Here is a 20024-nt window from a genome sequence, read left to right as displayed (position 1 = left end):
ATGTTTCTGTGACAGAGGATGATTATGGATTTCAGGAAGTGCAGATCAGATATCACACTCACTTTCATAATTGGACACATTAACACACCAAAAAAAAAAAAAAAAAAACACAACAGACATTTTCAACATGCTTTAATATTCATCCTCTTGGTGATCAATATAAATGTCAGGTCATGTATTAGTGAAGTCATTAAATTCAATTAAAGCTACTTTGTGCACAGTAATGAATGCTATGAGGGGAGTTTAACTGCTCTTTTACCGTTTATACAGCTTCAATGTTGTATGTGATTAAAATTCAATTTTCTCTAAAAAACAGCTGCTGTTCTTCTGTGATGTCAGTTACATGAGTTGTACTTTTACTGTTAAAAGTTGTCATTTTAAGTAGTCATACATCGTGTCCCCCTTCAGTCCCCAATGATGATTAGTTATAGCTTTTATCATGGCTCAGTATGTCCAGACCAAACGAATCAACTCAGCTGGAGTTCTACAGTTTACTGGCAACAGCAGCATTCCAGGGTCCTTTATGAATCAACTGGTGTCTAGTTCTAGTATTTCTTCAAAACAGGCTGAATTTGAGCCAGCGGTTACTTCAGACACTCCGATTTCAACAACAGCTCTAAACATGCAACCCCACCTAACAGCCTGTTGCAGCATTGTTTTCTGTATTGTTATTAAAGTTTTATTGAAGAAATAGTTTACAGACACTGGCATGGACAGCCACTAAGAAACTCAAAAGCAGTAGGAGAAACAGTATGTTCTGTCCCTTCAGTTGTTTGGATCAAAATCACACGCACTGATTTGTAAACAAACACACGCTTCTGTGTAATGTTATCCGTCATTGGTCAGATTTTGGTTATCTTTTCCCGCTCATTGGAGACATCATTATCTGCCTTGTTATGAAATTGTTAGAGCACATCTGCCCGTGACCTCTGAGGGGGCTCTCGCTGGGTCATCTCCATGGTAACTAGCTGAGTGAATGGGGAGCTTCTGACGTTTCTCAATTTCCTGTGTTTTAAGAAGTTTATCTGGTTTCACACTCTCAAAATCAAAAATGTTTGATAGAGGACACAATTCATAGAGGCAGAACCCAGAACTCTTGTGAGACTTCCTGCATTTAGCAGGAATGCAGGAAATTTACATTAGAAAGAAGAGATGCACAGACATTTGCATGTTCATTTACTGTGAAAGATTATGAAACGTTATTGCAGCACATATAAACACTACACAACAAACCGTGTTGTAGAACATCTGTCTTAAATTTTTCAGGTTGTTAGGCGTTAGTGTAATGCTGGAGTTCTTCCTCCTGGATGCGTTTTCCGTCTTCTCTCTCTTTCTCTCTCTTTCTCACTTTGGTGTTCACACAGAGTTGCTGGTCAGAAGCATTTAAAATGAATGCAGGCATTTACTAAAAGGAAAAGAACACTTTCATCCCCCTCCCCCCACCTCTTTCTCTGTCTCTCAATTTCCATCTCCACCCTCCTTTTCCCAGTGGACAAATGTGGACGTAAAAATATTTGAGCAAATCTTACATCTGGTTGGCTGTTTACTCCCTTATATACTCACGCAGAAAATTGTCTCCACTTCCAAAATGGAAAAAGTCTGCTGGGGGCTAAGGAAGCTTTCTTTGGTTCGGATGTCAGCGTGAAATGTGTGCCAGGGGTTTAAGGACACCTCGGAGAGACTGAAGACGTTGCTAAATTTGCACTGGAAACTGAAAGGTATGCTTAGCTGCAGAGTGTTGTGGTCATTTTTTTCTGGAATTTTGAACATAATATTTTTTTTCAAGATGTTTGCCTTTTTTAGTTTTTTTAAGTTAATGTAACTTTTTAAGACTCCATGTCTAAAATAAAATTAGAGGCATATTATTCCAGTAATAAAGCCTTAAAACAATATGATGTCAGTGCAGTCTAAAGCATTGTTTTTGTTACATTGTCTTACTTTGATTTCTGCAACGTATTAGAAATTTGGAAGCCAGATTGCATATCATTTAGTCACATATGTACTTCCAGACAGTTAGCTGACGCTAGACAGAATTGTGAGTTTAAATGTCATTTTTACAAGAGAGCAGAATCACTCTGGGTAGTTTTGGACTTTGCTGAAAAGCTATAGGACATGTAATACGAGATGTGAACTGAACATGAGGGAAATGGTTTAGATTCGGTGGTTATATGCATCCGAAAAATACTGTACTTTTTCATTTATTATATTAGATAACTAAGCTTTTCCAATGACTTAATTAAACTGAAGTGGTGTGTTAACTTGACAGACATAGCATTCTGATTAAGAACGTACAACATTTGAAATATGACTGGTATTATTTTCAACAGCTGTGAACATTATATAGGGATCAGCGTATGCAATGTTAATCTCCATGAATGAATTACCATGACAGTTAGATTTTAATGATGAGAAACTTGTTCCTGTAGTATAGCACTGCAGGCAGAATAAGCAGATTCCTAATATATTCAACGTATTAAACTGGATCTCGCTTTAATTTAGTATGGGGTAGGATTAGGGGGGTTAAAATATGGTCATGCAGAACAAGGCATTAATATGTGCTTTATAAGTACTAATACACCAAGCCAATATGCTAGTAATATAAGAATTGTTTCCTAAACTAAAGTGTTTGCCTAAACATAAGGTTTCCCAGATATTTCCAATATTTTATTTACATTTTATATTTTAAGCCTTAACATAACTACCTTATCCTTTAAATAAAGGCTTAAAACTTCCAAATATGTTGCCAGTTTCTAGAAGATTGTCTAATCGTGATATTTGCTTCAGGACCTGTGTGGTTCTGTTGTACAATTAGGCATAGCTGAACTCACTGGAAAAATATAAAATGAATGCTGTGACCACTACTTTGTGTTATGTATACTATTGAGGAGCAGGACTGAATCCAGTTTTTATGCCGCCACCCCCCCAAAACTGATTTCCCAGCCAATCCAATATCTTCATGTGCCCCTCGCCTATGTTAACAGTAACCAGATGTATTGTGCACGGCCTACTGAGAGCTATAAAACACATCTGCGCTGGACCCAAACTCACCAGAGCTATGGTTACACGCGCACACACTCGCTTTCTCACATTTCTCTCCCACACTCACGGTCTCTCTTTCTCACACTGACAAGATGTAGAGTGGAGGATGCTGCAACATCAGTCCCAGTGGACTGTAGATGGTCAGTATGCAGTGGGATTTTGTTATATAGCACGTAACAGACAGAAACTGTGGGATAAATTATTGAAATAGGATTCATTGTGTCCATGGAGGGTTTGAACATTTTTATGGATAATTTCACACACTTTTTAAGCTTACTAGAGAAGGGTTTTTTTTTTTTCTCACTTTTTAGTCATTTTTTATTTATTTATTCTGGTAACCTGTGAAATTCAGCCTGTGATTATTATTTTTTTTTTTCTTTTGGGCAAAACTTTCATGAGTTTCACAATCTTGTATTTTTGTATTTGAGGAGATCAAGTTAGCGGGATGATTTTGACTACAATAGCATGTTTCATCATTTCTGCTTCACATAAGAACTTGCACTATCACTGCATAAAGCTCTTTCTGTTTTTTTGTTTATTTTTTCATTCCAGAACTTCAGAACTCCCGTTCCTGAAACATCCTGCATAATCAACAATCACACCATGGAAAAAGAATCCAGCTATAACCTGACTGCACCCAGTGTGTCTTTGTTACACCCTAATATGACCTCATGTGACTACATATCTACCTCCACCTGGCAGTACCAGAAGAAAGTGATTCCCGCTATCTACAGCCTCATTTTCCTACTGGGTTTTCTTGGGAACATGCTGGTGGTGTGTGTGTTGTTTCACAGTTCAGGCCGAAGGACTGTAGCCAACACGTATCTGATGAATCTAGCCATGTCAGACTTACTGTTTCTGAGCTCTTTGCCGTTCTGGGCTGTGTACTATTCACTGGATTACAACTGGGTTTTCGGGAAGGTCATGTGTAAGCTGTGTGGAGGTCTGGTAACGATAAACGTCTACGCTAGTATATTTTTCATCACCTGTATGAGTGTTGATCGATATTATGCCATCGTCTACCCACTGCACTCTCAGAGCTGTAGGAGCATAAATCGGGCCAGATGTGTTAGCGGCATCATTTGGGTCGTGGCGGCTTTGACAACGTTGCCAACAGTTGTGTTCCGTGACATACACATTATTTCCAGTAACAATGTTACGGCTTGTGTCATTTATTTCCCCAGTTCCCACTGGCAAACCGGGTTAACTCTTGCTAAGAACACCCTCGGATTCTTCCTGCCATTTGTCATCATTGCAACCTGCTACAGCCGAATCGCCGTGCACCTTCTGGCCACCCCAAACTACCTGGAGCAAGACTATACCCGACTGCTCCATGTGTTGCGAATGGTGGTCGCTGTGGTGTTGGTGTTTTTCTTTTGCTGGTTTCCATTCCATGTCCTGGCGTTCCTCGGAGCTCTGGGAGAGCTGGGTGTGGAGTTGGATTGTTGGGTGCTCCAAGCGATCCATAAACTCCTGCCATTCTTCATCTGCCTCGGCTTTTCCAACTCTGCCATAAACCCTTTCCTGTACTGTTTTGTGGGAAATCACTTCCAAGAGAAACTGTGGCAGTTTTACGGGGATGTGTTGTCGCAGAAAAGAGATTCTATCAGCACAAGACTGTCTTCCTTCTCCAGGAAACTGAGTGACCTTAAAGAAACTGTGCCTATGGAGTTTCTTGAGCAGCAGAACAACCTGTAGTGGAATCTAGTGAAGCTAAAAACTTTTCTTTTTACTATTATTATAACTGCAGAGGACACCATGTCAATGTCAGTCAAGTGCATTTCCATAGAGAGATGATCAGGTCAGATGTTGTTGTTGGTTGCTATTATTGTGCTTGTTTCACTGTGTCTTATTTCAAATTATGCAGTGGCTGTGATTTAGCACCGACATTTAGTTAAAAAACAACATGTAGAAATATAGCCCACATACTATAAAGACTTTATCCAGGATGAGGAATTTTCAGATTTTTCTGCACAAATCACATATAACGAGAAAAGAAAAGAAAGAAAGGTAAAGTACAGCTGTATAGTCTTAATGTTTGAATTTCTGGTAATATCAGAGCTGTAAATAACACTCAAATATTAGACAATGTTAAACATGTCTTGCACATAGCTGATATCTGCCAGACTAAAACTCTTTAAGCTGTCATTTAAAGAGTCACAGTAATATAACTTTGAGTATTAGTTGTTAAAATCATAAATCACGGTAAATTTAATTATAATTCTGTTATAATGGAACATCATCAATAAATGGTGTTTGCAAGTGAACAATTTTACTGTTTCTTTCTGTGATTGTCTGTCTGTCTGTCTGTCTTTCTGTCTGTGTCTGTCTGTAATCATGATGAGACTATCAGCTTAAACTTGGCATTATCATGATTATTATTATTAACATTATCATGACAGCCGTTATTTGAATTTTCATTTAGCTTTGTTCAAGACCTGCTGTCTCAAAAGCCTTCATTACAGATCTTAAGAGTAGATCCTTGAGAACAGATGTAGATCAATGCCTTTCAAGTCATACTTTTTCAACAAGTTTTTCTTCAGTTTTTCCAGGGATCTAGAAGAACCTGCTTTGCATCTAGTAGGATTCCTTCTTTCTCTGAGAGTTTAAGTAATATAGTGTAGTACAAATTTTCTCATGTTTTACTTGATTAGTTGAGTTTCCAAAGATCTGCCGTGACCTGTAGACAGAGTTGCTGCACACATTCTCTGTAATGTCTTTTTCTCACGTTCCTTTTTGCATTTCAGAAATCCTGTAATTGTCTTTATTTAAATCAAGCTTTTCATTTGCTCCAGTGATTCAAGTTCTTCCCTAAACCCCCAGACCGAGAAATTCTCAGACATCAGTGTTTTCATCTGTTAATCATTATTTGAAATTAATTTTCTCTATAAAGACAAGATAAATATTTTTGAACTTTTCAGTTGATGAAGCATAAAGGGGAGGACATTTTTAGACTGATGAAAAATGTTGATAGGTGAAAGAGAAGCTGGTTTGTTTGTTGAATAATAGTTAAGAATCTGGTCCGTTGATGCAAAGGTTTCAGGTTCAGACCATAAAAACATTTACTGAGATAACCATGATCTGAAGCGCCATGATCTAAATGAGTGTGTGAGATAAGAGAGACAAAAAAGTGGATCTCCAGGACCGGAGTTGAGAACCACTGCACTAGAGTATAAAAAACACACTTATTTTGTCCTTAAATATTCCAAACATTAACAAAATATATTGATAATGAAAGTAAAATGTAATAATGTATGAATACTTTTATTCCGTTCCAGCCAGCACACAATGCACACTGTATGTTTGTGCAAATAGATGCATTTTGTTCAGTTTGTAAAATTTAAAAGAGATCAGAGGGAGCTACACCCCATTTGTCTCACTTAGTCATTGTTTCAACAGCAGAACAGAACACAGTGTTCCTGAACACTCATATTGAGAGCAATGACCACACACACACACACACACACAACTATGAACATAGACATTATTATTTTATATCAAGGAAACAAATTCAAAGTTGTGTGAAGGTGACTTATGTTTAGTTGTTTTGTGTGTGTCTTTTGTTGTTGATGTTGGGGGGGAGGATGTGGTAGGTATGCTTGAGAGGTGTGTGTCCTGCTGTGTGTTTATATGTAGTGGTTGCAGTCTGGCAAGTTTTAAATCACTTTCACAGACTAAACTGCACAGATTTCCACACACAGGTAAGAACCTCTATTGCTTTAAAGTGCATACACGCTATAGCAGAGAAATGCACTGGCCATTTTGTAAATGTCCTCCTCATTGACATTGTGAAACTATATGAGCTAAGTCTAAAACCAGCCTGAAATGCTCCTTGTGAAAATAATTGCATACATGAGAGATCCTTGCTGATAAAACTTTTAAGGTTTGGGTATTTAACTCATCTATGTGTTGAAGTTTTTTTCTGAGTGGGTTTGGAATATGTGTTCTTTCTCTAACTGTGATCAATTACATTTTAACAAAACAAGTAACGAAAATCATTTCACTGTTCTGGGAAGTGAGGAGGACATCCTGCCATTATGTTATAGACTTAGTTGATATGTGTGTGACGTTATGCTTTTTGATCCTGGAATGTTTTAGGAGGAGGACATGACTTTTATGAATGTACTAGCTAATTTTGTGAAAGATGATACTGCATGTGTATATCAACTTCAGATAAAAGATCACTCTAAATTGTTAAGTAGACATGCATTTTATGTAAAGCTGCTTTGAAGCCATGTGTATTGTGAAAAGTGCTATACAAATAAATTTTAATTTGAATATGACTTAATATAGTCAAACACTGACATTTTGAGTACAGCTCTATTTAAAAGGCTCATATATCGGCCACATTTTGTCTTGCTTTAAATCGAATAACGTCAGTAGATTTGTAGGAGTATAAGGTTTAGGGACAAAGTAAATATAATTATCTTACTTGTGTACCTACGTACACGCAGGTGTAAAAATGAAAGCATATTATGCAAATTTAGCATTGCTAAAGCATTGTTTTAAAGCACATATTGTTTTAGTCTGACTGAAATCAAACTTTTACAATGCATGTACCGTATTTTTCGGACTATAAGTCGCACCTGAGTATAAGTCACATCAGTCCAAAAATACTTCATGATGAGGAAAAAAACATATACAAGTCGCACTGGACTATAAGTCGCATTTATTTACAACCAAGAACCAAAATAAAACATTACCGTCTACAGCCGCGAGAGGGCGGTGAGAGAGAGCGCCCTCTCGAGGATGTAGACGTTAATGTTTTCTCTTGGTTCTTGTCTCTTAGTTCATTTCTCTTGGTTCATGTGAAATTAATTTTGATAAATAAGTCGCACCTGACTATAAGTCACAGGATCAGCCAAACTATGAAAAAAGTGTGACTTAAAGTCCGGAAAATACTGGTAAGTGCATTATTCATAGAGACATCAAAATATCTGTAAACAGAACAAATCCTTTCAGACTCCTGGCACTTAAATTCACACAGAATTTACCAATTTCCCAAGCAAAATTCCCAATGAGGGAAATGTGGGAATATATAGCTCCATGTCACTATGATATCATAGAATTAATGCTATATTTATATAATAAAGCATATGCAAGAGAACACCTAAGCATTCCACAGACACAGCACATATCAACAGACACACACACAAACACACTATATTACAGTTTACTCATCACTCTTGTGTTTGTGTTGCTGTGTTTTGTGACCTGGTCTTCCTCTTTGCCATTGTCCTGAATGTCTTCCAGCTCATTTATTTTTAGCTGTTTACGTCTTCACCACTTAAGTGCTAAAGGACTAATACAGCCCAACACAATGCGATTACTATGTGAAGTGCAATTCCAAACAGTGCATGAAGACAATGCAGAAAAAAAAAAAGAACTCACAACATATTTTACTGTGTGACAGCACTGTAGTTTCTGTTTCTGGAGTGGCTGTGCTGCATTTTTGTGCAGTATGTGGATGCATTTTTATGGGAGTAAAGGAGCCTGTGCCAATCTAAACCTGTTCGGAAATTAGATCAAATCTTTAATAATGTTGACGAACTGGCTCCAAAAAAAGAGAGTACATTAAGCAATATACTGTGATAGATAATAATAGAATGAGAGATAGAAAAAACTGAAGCTGATTTCAAATTTAATGTATTTCTAATATAGGCCAGACTGAAGAAGAGGATATTGCCATGTCGAGTGGTACAAACACACACACACACACACACACACACACACACACACACACAACATACATTTGTGAACAAAATACACTCTTACAGATAATTTTCTCTGATTGTAGATGTTAACAGGCAGGCTGTATTACAAGCACTAAAAGTTCAAACCCATTTGAAACAAGATGGAAGCTGGATCAAAAAATCTCAAGATGTTCAGGACACACCTACAGAAGTAAAAGCACGGTAATGCAGGTTTTCGCTGTCATCTGCTGGCTGAGAGTGGTAGCATCAACTAGCCAAAAGGTCTTTCTCATGTTAGCTTGAACAGTAAAACTGATCAGTGTGAACATCGCTGTCTCTCTCACTCTCACCTTTTTTCTGTTTACTCTCCAAAGGAAACCAATAAAGCTAGTAAAGCCTAAGAATGTGTCACCACCTGAGGGCAGTTTGGTCTCTTCCTCCATTATGCCATGTGCAGAGAGTGCCACCTCCTCCAGCCTGGACTCATCCACACCTCCTCAAAACTCAGCCTTGAGGACGTTTGAGTGAGAGCTATTCTTATGTTCCTTGTGTGTGATTCCTGTATTCAGTGTTTCTGAATTCATTTTGTTTCCATAAAATAACTTCAGCTTTCTGTTCTTCCTTAGCCCTCTGAACTCAACAGAAAACACACCAGTCAGGAGTGAGTCCAGTCTGGCCAAAAGGTGTGGTACATCTTTCTATACTGGATAGAGGCTTTTATTCCCTAATTTCCTTTAAACCAAGTTAAAACAGCTGAAGCAGAAATCATTAAATGATCACTCTCATTAATATCTAACATTACTGAACTGCTATATCAACATTTAATATTTCATTGAGGACTGTCAGATGCTTCATAATTATTCTGAATGTGTTCCAGTGTAAATCCTGTCCTTGGGGACTCCATGAGACCACATGTTGAGAATGAAGCGGAGACATCAATAATCAAACCCGCAGAGCAACCATTGAAGACACCTGTTCCTGTAAAGGACATAACAGAAAAACATATCGTCATACCTGTAGAGGAACCACTGAAGACACATGCAGACACTCCTAAAACAGATATAGTGGAGAAACCTACAGAAAAACCTGTAGAGGATCCAATGAAGACACCTACAGATGTTCCTGTAGAGAACATAGTGGTAAAACCTGAAGAAGAATCACTGAAGACATACACAGAGACTCTGGTGGATGGAGCTTCAACAGATCAAACACAATCCAGTGGATCACTGCAGGAGAATACAGTCAAAACTCCACATGAGAACCCAGCAAAGCCTTTAGAGAATAAAGAAGACAACACAGTTGAACAAGTCACAATAGCACAAGCCCCTGTAGTAGAGGCTCCACTCCAACCAAGTGATCATGGGGAACTTTCACTAGTATCTGCTCTGGAAACTCCAACTACAGAGCTGACCGAAGAACCCTCTGAGGTAGCCCCAGAAGAGCACAATAGACTGAACAGTGAAGCTGAATTGAAGTAAGTCATTTATAAGACACCTTCATTAAGATATGAATGAAGGGAAGATTTTGGGGAAGTCGTGGCCTAATGGTTAAAGAGTCGGACTGGCAATCGAAAGGTTATGAGTTCGAGTCTCTGGCCGGCAGGAATTGTAGGTGGGGGGAGTGCATGTACAGTGCTCTCTCCACCCTCAATACCACGACTGAGGTGCCCTTAAGCAAGGCATTGAACCCCCAACAGCTCCCCGGGCGCCGCAGCATAAATGGCTGCCCACTGCTCTGGGTGTGTGTTCACAGTGTGTGTGTGTGTGTGTTTACTGCTGGATGGGTTAAATGCAGAGCACAAATTCTGAGTATGGGTCACTATACTTGGCTGAATGTCACTTCACTTTTTCACTTTTGATATCTGTTTGAGTAGGTGTTATAATATTTTGCTTTAATGAATTTCTAAAGCAATATAATCAAAAATAGGTGATTAAAGAATCCACAAAATATAAACAAAGTGAGTTTATTAGCATAAATCAGTTCTTATGTAAACACACAAAAATCAACACTGTAAAATTAAGTGTGACCTGCCTGTCTTACTAAATACCTGCATTATCTTACAACAAGTATTAGAATTGAACAGTTTCATTCTTCATAAGATGGGTGTGTGTGTGTATCTGTGTATGTCTCTCTTCACAGTGTGAAAGATAAAACCATGTGTTCCTTCTGCAAGCTGCCCTTAAATGTAAATGTGAAAATCTTTGCTGCCATCCGGATTGTTTCAAGGTTTACTTTTTTCTTCCTCTGTATTCATGTTTTCATGTCTGTATACTGTATTTCCATCTGGTTTTAAGGTTTTTGGTGATCCAATCCCAGGTGGCCAGTACAGGTGTAAACAAGGTCAATAATGTTTTGTGATGATGGGATCATTGAAACCTACAGATGCCCTGAGGCATTTATTACTATTTCCTTTTTTTGTTTTTTCTTGATCACAGCTGAAAGGGATACTTTTTAAAGGGATACTAGGAAAAATGTTGTCAATTGTCCACACTCAGTCCATTTCAAACTTATATGAATTCCTTTCTTCTGCTGAGGACAAAAAATATGTTGAAGAATGTTGTTAACCAAAGTAGTTGATTGTAGCCATCGACTTTCATAGAGTGGAAAAATAAATAATATGGGATTTAAAATTAAATAAATATTTAATCAAATCTAATCAGAGACAGGTTCTATTGTTATCTAAACATTTTGTTTGTGTATTTAACCTTTTTAAATTGTATAGAGAAAAATCTCAGGAAAGAATAGAAGATGAAACGATAGCCTATGCTTGGTAGCAAGTGCCAAGATGAAATTTTAAAGGGTACATAACATACACAGTTTCACCCTAATATGTTTATCTCCTAAAGAGTAGTACTGCATCCTTCATATATCCAAAAAGTCTTTAGTTTAATCATATTTATAAAAGAAAAATACAGCTTTTCGATTCTTTCCGGAAAAAAGCCGAGCTCCTGGAGGCGTGACATGAGCGGAGCTACAATACTGATGTTTCGTGTTGTTTCCATTAACATATCTTCACTTATGTGCGGATTTCCAACAAAATACAGAAATCTGATGCATTTGTACTTACATGAATGGGGTCTTTTATCAAACGATGTGCAAATCCAGCGTTGACTTGGGCCTTGTTTATAAAACATTGGTCACTCAAATGACCAGAACACACAAACGCACTTGATACACTCCGTTGCTGCATCGAAAAAAAAAAAACACTGTTCATGTAACGCTGGGTTTTTGGGGAAGCTAAACACAGTAAACTTTCCTTCACATCCAAAATTGCACTTATTTGGAGGCATTCTGAACAAATCCTATGCAGTGCTGCCAACGAATTTGAAGCGCGTTGATGTGAACGGTCTCACTCTCCTCTGACCAATGTGTGTGCGTGGGCGCACTTTTCTGGGAGAAATCCTTATAGAAGGACTTCCATTCTCGTCTACACCATTAGACCCACGATCAAAAAAAAAAAAAACCCAGCCAAAACTTGTACCAACCCAGAAGTAAGATTTTCAGCACAGATATTCTCAGTCATTCTTCTAAATTATGTTTTTTAAACTTTGGCCATTTTTAGCATGAGAATCCATCTCTTTAATACTGTGAACAACTCTTAATACACGAAACACCATTGTACCCTTGCCAATGACAGTGAATTTGTTTATGAAATGTTTTTTACGGCCTTCAAAATGTTTTCTTTGTTTATTTCATTTTTTCATTCGGAATTAAGATGTGCTTTAGTGCTATCAGTAAAGCTCTCTCTCTCTCTCTCTCTCTCTCTCTCTCTGTTTTAGTGTAGCGGTTGCTGGAGTCCTCTTGGTGATCTCTCTTCATCTTTGTACCACTTTGCTGGGAAAATCCTCTGTGAGAAATGCTTTGATCAAATCTTCCAGCTCTGATGACTCATCCCACAGCAACCTACTACTGCAGCTTATCACCATGACAACTAAGCACATCTCAGAGTCTACTACTTAGTTTGAAACAATTAAACAAAATTATTTATCTGTAAAAGAACTGCTTTCATCGGTTTATTGCACATATAGGCCATTCAACACCATTTTTCTGTAAATAATTTTTTTCAGATCAATATATTTATATGATTTATTTCTGATCAATATATTTCTTGTTTTCTTCTGACAAAACATTTAAACTGTATTTTAATAAAATGTCCTATAAGCTTGAGTTATCCTGTTTAAATGTCTGTAGCCATGAGAAGAATTGACAACACTGATGGTCAGCTTTCATTAAAGGAAATTAAAGTTTAATGCATGAGTTTCAACAAAGTTAACACACAATTTTATGTAAACTCACTTTAGTCTGAATTCTGCACAAGTTTTATTAATCATTTACAGTTATCCACCTTACTGTAGAAATAATATTTAGTTGTCTGAAGTGAGCCAGGAAGTTAACAATAAAAACAAAGAAACAAAAAGTTAGTTACTTTGATCGAGCACCATCATTGATCAGGTTCAGCATATTGCCAAAGTTAGTCAAAATATACAACAAATACACCCATAAACATAAAATCACACACAGGAGGTGACACTAACACTAACATTGGCACAAAGAAAGCTGCTCACTACAACGCTGTTTCTCTGTGTCACACAGAATAAAAACCCACATCTGACTGAGGCACAACACACTCTAACTCTCTCAAAAAGATGCAATGTTTGAGAGAGAGAGACGAGAGAGGCTAAAATTCTGGCAAACTGCAAGGCATTAATAAGACCATGAAGCACAAAGAATACAATCATTAAAATAAATAAATAAATGGCCATGAGAGAAAGGAGAAGCTAAATTGGTGAAGAAGCTAAATTCCACTCCTCCAGAGATCTACAGTACAGCAGTTTGTGGTTTTACATGTAGTGCTTTAAAGAATTATTATTTTATTTGTATTTTTTGTCAACCTTAGTGTAGTTTGTACTAGTTTGTCTCCTGAAACCAGTAGCTTGTGTGTGTGTTTGTGCTCTGTATGATAGAACTCTGCAGGGGCTTCATGGAGCTCTTTTGTGTTTCCTCTCCGGCCACAGGCAACAGGAATGTGGGCCTAGCAATACCGAACCTAGCAACGGATTCCCTTTCTTCCAAGAAACCTAAGAACGGCGTAGTTGTAGGTGGTGGCAACCACATAAATGAACTAGGAAAAAAGAAGGAAGAAAAAACACATCTGATGCGTTCCTCTGCAAAAGGTTTTTTAAACAGGAGAAATTTGAGCTCTTGTGACATTAATGTTTATATCCCTTTGAGACTCACTGCAAACATCAGGCAAGGAATTCAATTCCAACAATAGCACATCATTATTTATTTACAGTCTTGTCCATAGCAGCGTACATTTTATAGAAACATCCCTCCTTCTTCAACTGGGGCTTAAGTTCTATAGTATAATTGAAAAATTCAGGAATCGATTCTTTAAAAAGTTTCTAGCAAAAGCATATTTAAATTTTTTAAATAATAATAATCAAAGAAAGAAATGTGATTAATCATACTGTTACATATAGTATACTTCTCAGAATTACAAAAAGTGAAGTTCAGCGTAAATCTATTTAAGTTATCATTTGATGGCGCATATCTAATGCAATAAAATATTAGATATTATGGAGTTTAGCTTGTGTCTAAATACTTTTGGGGGCTGCGGTAAGTGCCATTTCCTACTTATTTACAGATTTACGTGTTTTTATCAGTGTTATTGTGCTCCTCATTAAGACAGAGAAGCTGTGGTTGTCTTAAGATAAAGCCTGAGAAATGACTGCTGCCAAATACATGGGAAAAGGGAGTAGATACGCTGGGGATCTGTCAGTAGCAGAGAGGTCAGTTACTGACTGTAAACTAAACATTCCCCTGCTGTACTTCTGTTATTAACTTCATGCTGTTTGACAGCTCTGCATTCTGACCTCAAAGAATTCAGTGTAAATAAAATCCCAGTGAATTTCAAAGTTTGTCAATAGGTGTATAAATAAATATAATTAATGTGTAAATATAATAAATCAACCAATGTACATTTACATATGAATATGTAAATTAGCTGTTACCATTCTCAGTGGTTGTCAAGATCACTGTCAGTTGTGATTTTTTTTTATTTCATAAAGATTGCTGAGGTGGATTTACTCATTAATAATTGATGCTTTCAAGAACTCAAAGCATTGAGCCTCTTGAAGAAGGTTACTATAACAAAATCTTCCACAATGAAAAATTTCAAATGCGTAAAATGTAGTATTACATTTTAAATGTAATTGTAAATGTACTGTAGTATGAGATTACTAACCAGGGCAAGAAGGGTGATTCCTGCTCCAGCAAATGCACAGATATAAAGGTCATAGGTCACGTAGAACTGGAAACAAAAAGGTTATATGAGTGATAAGATTTCTTGAAACGCTAAGCATGTGTGTGTGTGTGTGTGTCCAGGATTATAAACATCTAACCTCTGGTGTTTTGCAGATGTTTGCCAGTGTGTTTCCACAAACAATCCCTGGCACAGCATTCCAGGGAAGAAACCCTAGAACAACAGACATCATGATTGAGAATTCAAACACACATGCATATGCACAGATGAACACACACATGCATATGCACAGATGAACACACACATGCATATGCACAGATAAACACACTCATGCATATGTACAGAAATGCAGATGCAGACGTACCATACATCCGTGCATCCATACAGACTCTTGACTGCTGGTTGAACAAGGTGGTTTCCGACAGAATGTTGACTTTGTGACAGGAGCTTTTCATATTAATGAAGAAGAGCACAGGAATGGCCGTAAAGCCAAAGACAACTAGCCAGATCACAGCGAGCACGTACGTCAGGATTATAAACTGGACAGGAGAAACAGCTAATCAGATGAGTTCAACATAACAGGCATGGACATATAAGAAAGTAAGTAAAACTTGATTTATACTGTATGTCTCAACAGTGTTTTAACTACTTTACAGAAGACATATTAATTTCTGGTCATAAATGTTTACATACATATATAGATGTGGAAGTAGATACAAAAAAATAAAAAATAAAACTAACTTTACAAAATAGCTGACTTAACCAACTGCTCATGGGCTATCTGGTGGTTTAGGCACAATCAAGCAAATTGCTGTCAGATGATCCGAATGATCTAGCTGGAGTATAAGAGTTCCCGCAATTTGCGAACTATGATTTTCCCTGACAAAATCATTTTATAGAGATCATATTTACAGAGAGTCATTTCACTCTGCATTAATACTTTAGAACTGAGCATAACTGAAAAAGCATGTCTACCAAACTTCCTATAGCTTTCCCATGACTTTTTAATGTTTTAATATTTTTCAATAATTATTATCAATTAATGTTATGTATTTTTTAATTGATTAATATTATAATAATTTTAATAAAACAATTTTAATAGTATTTTAATGTTTTTTTTTTTGGCCAAGAAATTAAATTTTTGACCACAAAATTCTAACCCCCCCCCCTCTCTCCCTCCCCTCTCCCTCTCCCTCTTCCCCCCTCTCTCTCTCTCTCTCTCTCTCTCTCACACACACACACACACACACACACACACACAGAGACTCACAGTCAGGCTGAAGCAACGGCCAAACTTTGTGCTCCTGAATTCTCCAAAAGTCTGCTTTACTGCACTGGTGGTGTAAAAACCTTCAGCCAAGAGCAACAATCCATAGAGGAAAAAGAAGGAGGCCAGACCGTAGATCACATACTGGAAATATTTTATACTGAAACACAAAATCTAGAGTAAATAACACATGCAAACACAAACCATTGGTCTCATAAGACAAATTTTAACAAACTATGCCAAAAAAAACACTGATTAATGAAAAAAGCAATTCTGTGCTCACATACTGTGTAATGTCAATAACTCACAAGTCTGCCAGTACAGTGAAATCCTGGACGTCCCTTGCGAAGTAGAGCTCTACGAATGTGTGTGTGTGAGTGAGTGCCTCATGCCCTCCCCCACAGAAGAGTGCCACGCCAGTGTAGCAGAGCAGGGTGGCCAGCAGGCTGGTGTAGGGCACGGCGCCCAGGCAGCGGATGCAGCAGTCATAGCAACCTGTAGGTGAATAATATATCAACACACCAACTGCACATGCAGCACACACCACACACACACACATTTATACACACACACACACACACACACGCACACACACGCACAAACACACACACACACACACACACGCACACACACACACTCACACACACACTACTACTACTACTAATACACAAATCTATTCATAATCAACTATAAAATCAAACAGATAACCTCTAAATGAGTATGCAAACTTAAAGCAAACACTTCTAATGAGCATTTAAGAGTTAGTTGGCCTACAGTTAATCAAGGACAGACTCAAAAACAGATGCACACACATACTATGTGCTCTATGAGTAAATGCTTTCTGAAACTCTCTCTCTTACACACACACACTTACACACACGCGCACACACACCCTCACTTGTAAATAGCCAGTAAGTGTGTAATGAAATCACAGATAAACAAGCCAAACACAGACAAAGTGAAAGCAGGTAATCACAAAGCCCATTTTGAAATCTTGTACAACAGAATTGACCCAAATCACAAAAAAGTAACCAAAAAGTAAAAAAGTTGAAGATGAGGAAGCAGAAGATTTGACTATGCACTATATGCACCAAAATATTTAACAGGAAAAACAAGTGCACCAATAAAAAGCTAAAAACAGTTTTTTTTTTTAAGTAACCAAAATAAGCCAAACAAACAATAAGCCCAAGAAGGCTCAGCTGTGGAGTTCTGCAGTCTCCAGCCTGTGAGAGAAGATGATGCATCTCAGGTCACCTAGCGCTTTACACAACCACGGCTGTTTCACTGGAAACATCGACACTGCCGAGTCGAACCCACACCAGGAGAGAACCGTGCAGATGCTTGCCCACTCACTCCAGAGAGATTTCGGTCTTCTGTTGCTGTGATGTCTAAATTGAGGAAGGTAATTTCTCTTTTTTTCTTCAAATACACTCCACTGTCCACCTCAAGGAAGAAAAAAACGCATCGCTTAAGCTGCTTCTCTCCCTCACTTGCTTCTTTCTCTCCCTCACGCTCCCTCTCTCCTGAGTCGCCTCGTGTCAGGGTGAGATTTTGGGTGTGTGCGTGCGTTTTCATGTGTGTTTGAGGTTTTGTGGTCAGAAAAAGAAGCACTTGTGACAGTCATAATGGCTTTTGTTTTAACAACAAAAACTATCTTTGTGAACAAACAAAATACACACACATTCACAAGCCCCAGCAGTGGAGTACGTCATTGTGTTTTCACCCATAGCGGCACAGACAGACACATACTGACACCACTGGGGTTACGATTGGGATTATGGCAGGTCATCCAATCTTTTGCACTCTTTTTAAACTGTTTTTTTTTTTTCTGAAGAAGTGTCAAAACAGTCCAGCACTCATAATAACCTGATTACTATATGAAAATCACTCATTTTAATTACACCTTCTGTTTGAGAAAGTGGAAATGCTATTGGGTCCATCCATCCATTTATCTATCCATTCATTCTCCAAACTGTTTATTCTCTGTCGGGTCACAGGTGCTTTGGTGTCTTAAACTTCAAATAAACCCTTCAATTACTTTGTCAAAGGGAGAGTTCACCCAAAAATGAACATTGTGTCATCATTTACTCACCCTCATGTTGTTACAAATCTGTATGACATTCTTCGGAGGTAAAACACAAAAGAAAAAAAAATATAAACTAAGAAAAATTTCTCTGTTTTTTTTTTTCTTTTTTTTCTGTACAATGAAATTCAGTGTGGTCCAGCATTGTTGGACACTAGTGTTCCTTTGTGTTTTGCAGTCAAAAGAAATTTTTCATTTTGGGATCAACTGTACCTAGTTTTGAGCAGAAAAATCACACATTTGTTGTTCGAACATTTCAAACAGAAGATGTGATTCTGCAGGAGGCTGATAATCTTGTATCCAAAAAAAGAGAGAAACCTACTAAACAAACACATACATATGAATCCTTCGAGCAAATACATAAAAAATGTTCCCATATTAGACACTGGCCCATACATGAGTCCCCCTCCGAGAAGAGTATATTTGACCTAAAGACCTGGTGTGACCTCTCTGTCTGGAGTCTCCTGAGGTTAATGGTCTTCTCATCCACACCTCTGAAACATCGTAGCAACTGTCTTAGCCAATCAAAATCAGAGCCAGCTGGTTATTTTAACAAAACAACCTTTTTAATTAGAAAGGATCCATTAAATGTATCTACATCATAAATGCAGGAGTGATGGTTCTAAGCTTCTGACAAAGCAGATGGTATTTTAAACACATCTTACAAAAAAAAAAAAAAAAAAAAAAAAAATCATAAAAATTCTTGTATACATGTCTATACAACATCCTGTATCTAACATGCAAATCACACAAATCACACCAATTAATTAAAATTCTGTCCATAAATATAAGCAAAATTATGGAATAATGAACATCATATCAGTTAAAATGGGTTCAGGTGAGTTCAGGTAAACTTACCCATGTGAGTATGTGTGTGCGTATCGCGCTCTGTCTCTCTGATGTGCTGTGTAGATTAATCTCCCTCGATGCTTTTATGATTCTCACTCATGCTTTTGTCCCAGGAACAATAAACAAACCCTTCTGCTCTCTCTCACAAACACACACACACTCTGGAGCAGATCTTAAAGACGCAGTGCCCTCTTTCACTGCCATGATAAATAAAGAGTAAGTGTGTTTGTGTGTGTCTCAGTGCAACAAACCCTAAATGTTCACATGCACATCCATGATAAAAATAAGCACATTGGCCAAAAAGTTACTGCACAAACACTAGTAGCACTTACTTCTGGGGCTGAGTTTTACTACATCAACATTCTTATACACTACCATTTACTTAACTAAACGGGGACAATTTCTTAAAATAGGAAATTAAAAATTCTTCAACTGTTAGACTTGTAATATTTATAAATAGTATGAATACTACAAGTCCAACAGAAAACATTCTGCATTTTTACAATGAAAAATTTTGTTTTAATACCATTGTTAAAAATTAGGTTTTTGTCAGATTTACTGTAGTACACAAATTTGTCCCCAAACCATAGTTAAACTGGCATACGCATGCACACACTTGTACAGTACATCTATTTTTGTGACTACATTCATTGGCACAATGCGATCTCTAACTCCTTACCTTAACCCTGCCCATCAGAACTTAGTGCCTAATCCTAACCTTTTCCCAATTATAACCGTATCCCTAAAACTAAGTCTTTACCCTCAAACAGGCCTTTAAAGTGGTCCTTGAAAGTGAGGACCGGCCAAAATGTCCTCACTTTATTCTAT

General features: G+C 37.5%; 3 protein-coding genes across 4 annotated transcripts; 2 read left to right on the top strand and 1 right to left on the bottom strand.

Annotated features, from left to right (window-relative positions):
- The first annotated feature begins 1337 nt into the window (after nt 1-1337).
- LOC113091382 (type-2 angiotensin II receptor-like) lies at nt 1338-7345 on the top strand. The gene is made up of 2 exons (XM_026256887.1): nt 1338-1718; nt 3592-7345. The coding sequence occupies exon 2, from the start codon at nt 3643-3645 to the stop codon at nt 4735-4737; it is 1095 nt and encodes a 364-aa protein (XP_026112672.1). The 5' UTR covers nt 1338-1718; nt 3592-3642; the 3' UTR covers nt 4738-7345.
- A 1787-nt stretch (nt 7346-9132) lies between these two features.
- On the top strand, nt 9133-10237 carry LOC113091391 (putative uncharacterized protein DDB_G0290521). Its single transcript, XM_026256903.1, has 3 exons — nt 9133-9256; nt 9359-9415; nt 9610-10237. Exons 1-3 carry the CDS (start codon nt 9177-9179, stop codon nt 10208-10210), a joined length of 738 nt encoding a protein of 245 aa, XP_026112688.1. The 5' UTR covers nt 9133-9176; the 3' UTR covers nt 10211-10237.
- Nucleotides 10238-12953: 2716 nt separating this feature from the next.
- On the bottom strand, nt 12954-19419 carry LOC113091390 (myelin proteolipid protein-like). 2 transcript variants are annotated; one of them, XM_026256902.1, is made up of 7 exons: nt 19206-19419; nt 16573-16759; nt 16268-16424; nt 15362-15536; nt 15137-15210; nt 14980-15045; nt 12954-13854 (listed from the first exon to the last, which is right to left on the bottom strand). In XM_026256902.1, the coding sequence occupies exons 1-7, from the start codon at nt 19207-19209 to the stop codon at nt 13780-13782; spliced, it is 738 nt and encodes a 245-aa protein (XP_026112687.1). In that variant the 5' UTR covers nt 19210-19419; the 3' UTR covers nt 12954-13779. The 2 variants fall into 2 exon arrangements, with proteins under 2 accessions (XP_026112687.1, XP_026112686.1); XM_026256901.1 differs by lacking the exon at nt 19206-19419 and adding an exon at nt 17519-18051.
- Nucleotides 19420-20024: the final 605 nt, after the last annotated feature.

The sequence above is a fragment of the Carassius auratus genome, unplaced genomic scaffold (genome assembly GCF_003368295.1).
Source record: "Carassius auratus strain Wakin unplaced genomic scaffold, ASM336829v1 scaf_tig00214183_4049273_7079891, whole genome shotgun sequence".
Lineage (NCBI taxonomy): Eukaryota > Metazoa > Chordata > Actinopteri > Cypriniformes > Cyprinidae > Carassius > Carassius auratus.
The sequence above is the reverse complement of the archived record's forward strand: the minus strand, read 5'-3'. Positions and strand labels throughout refer to the sequence as shown.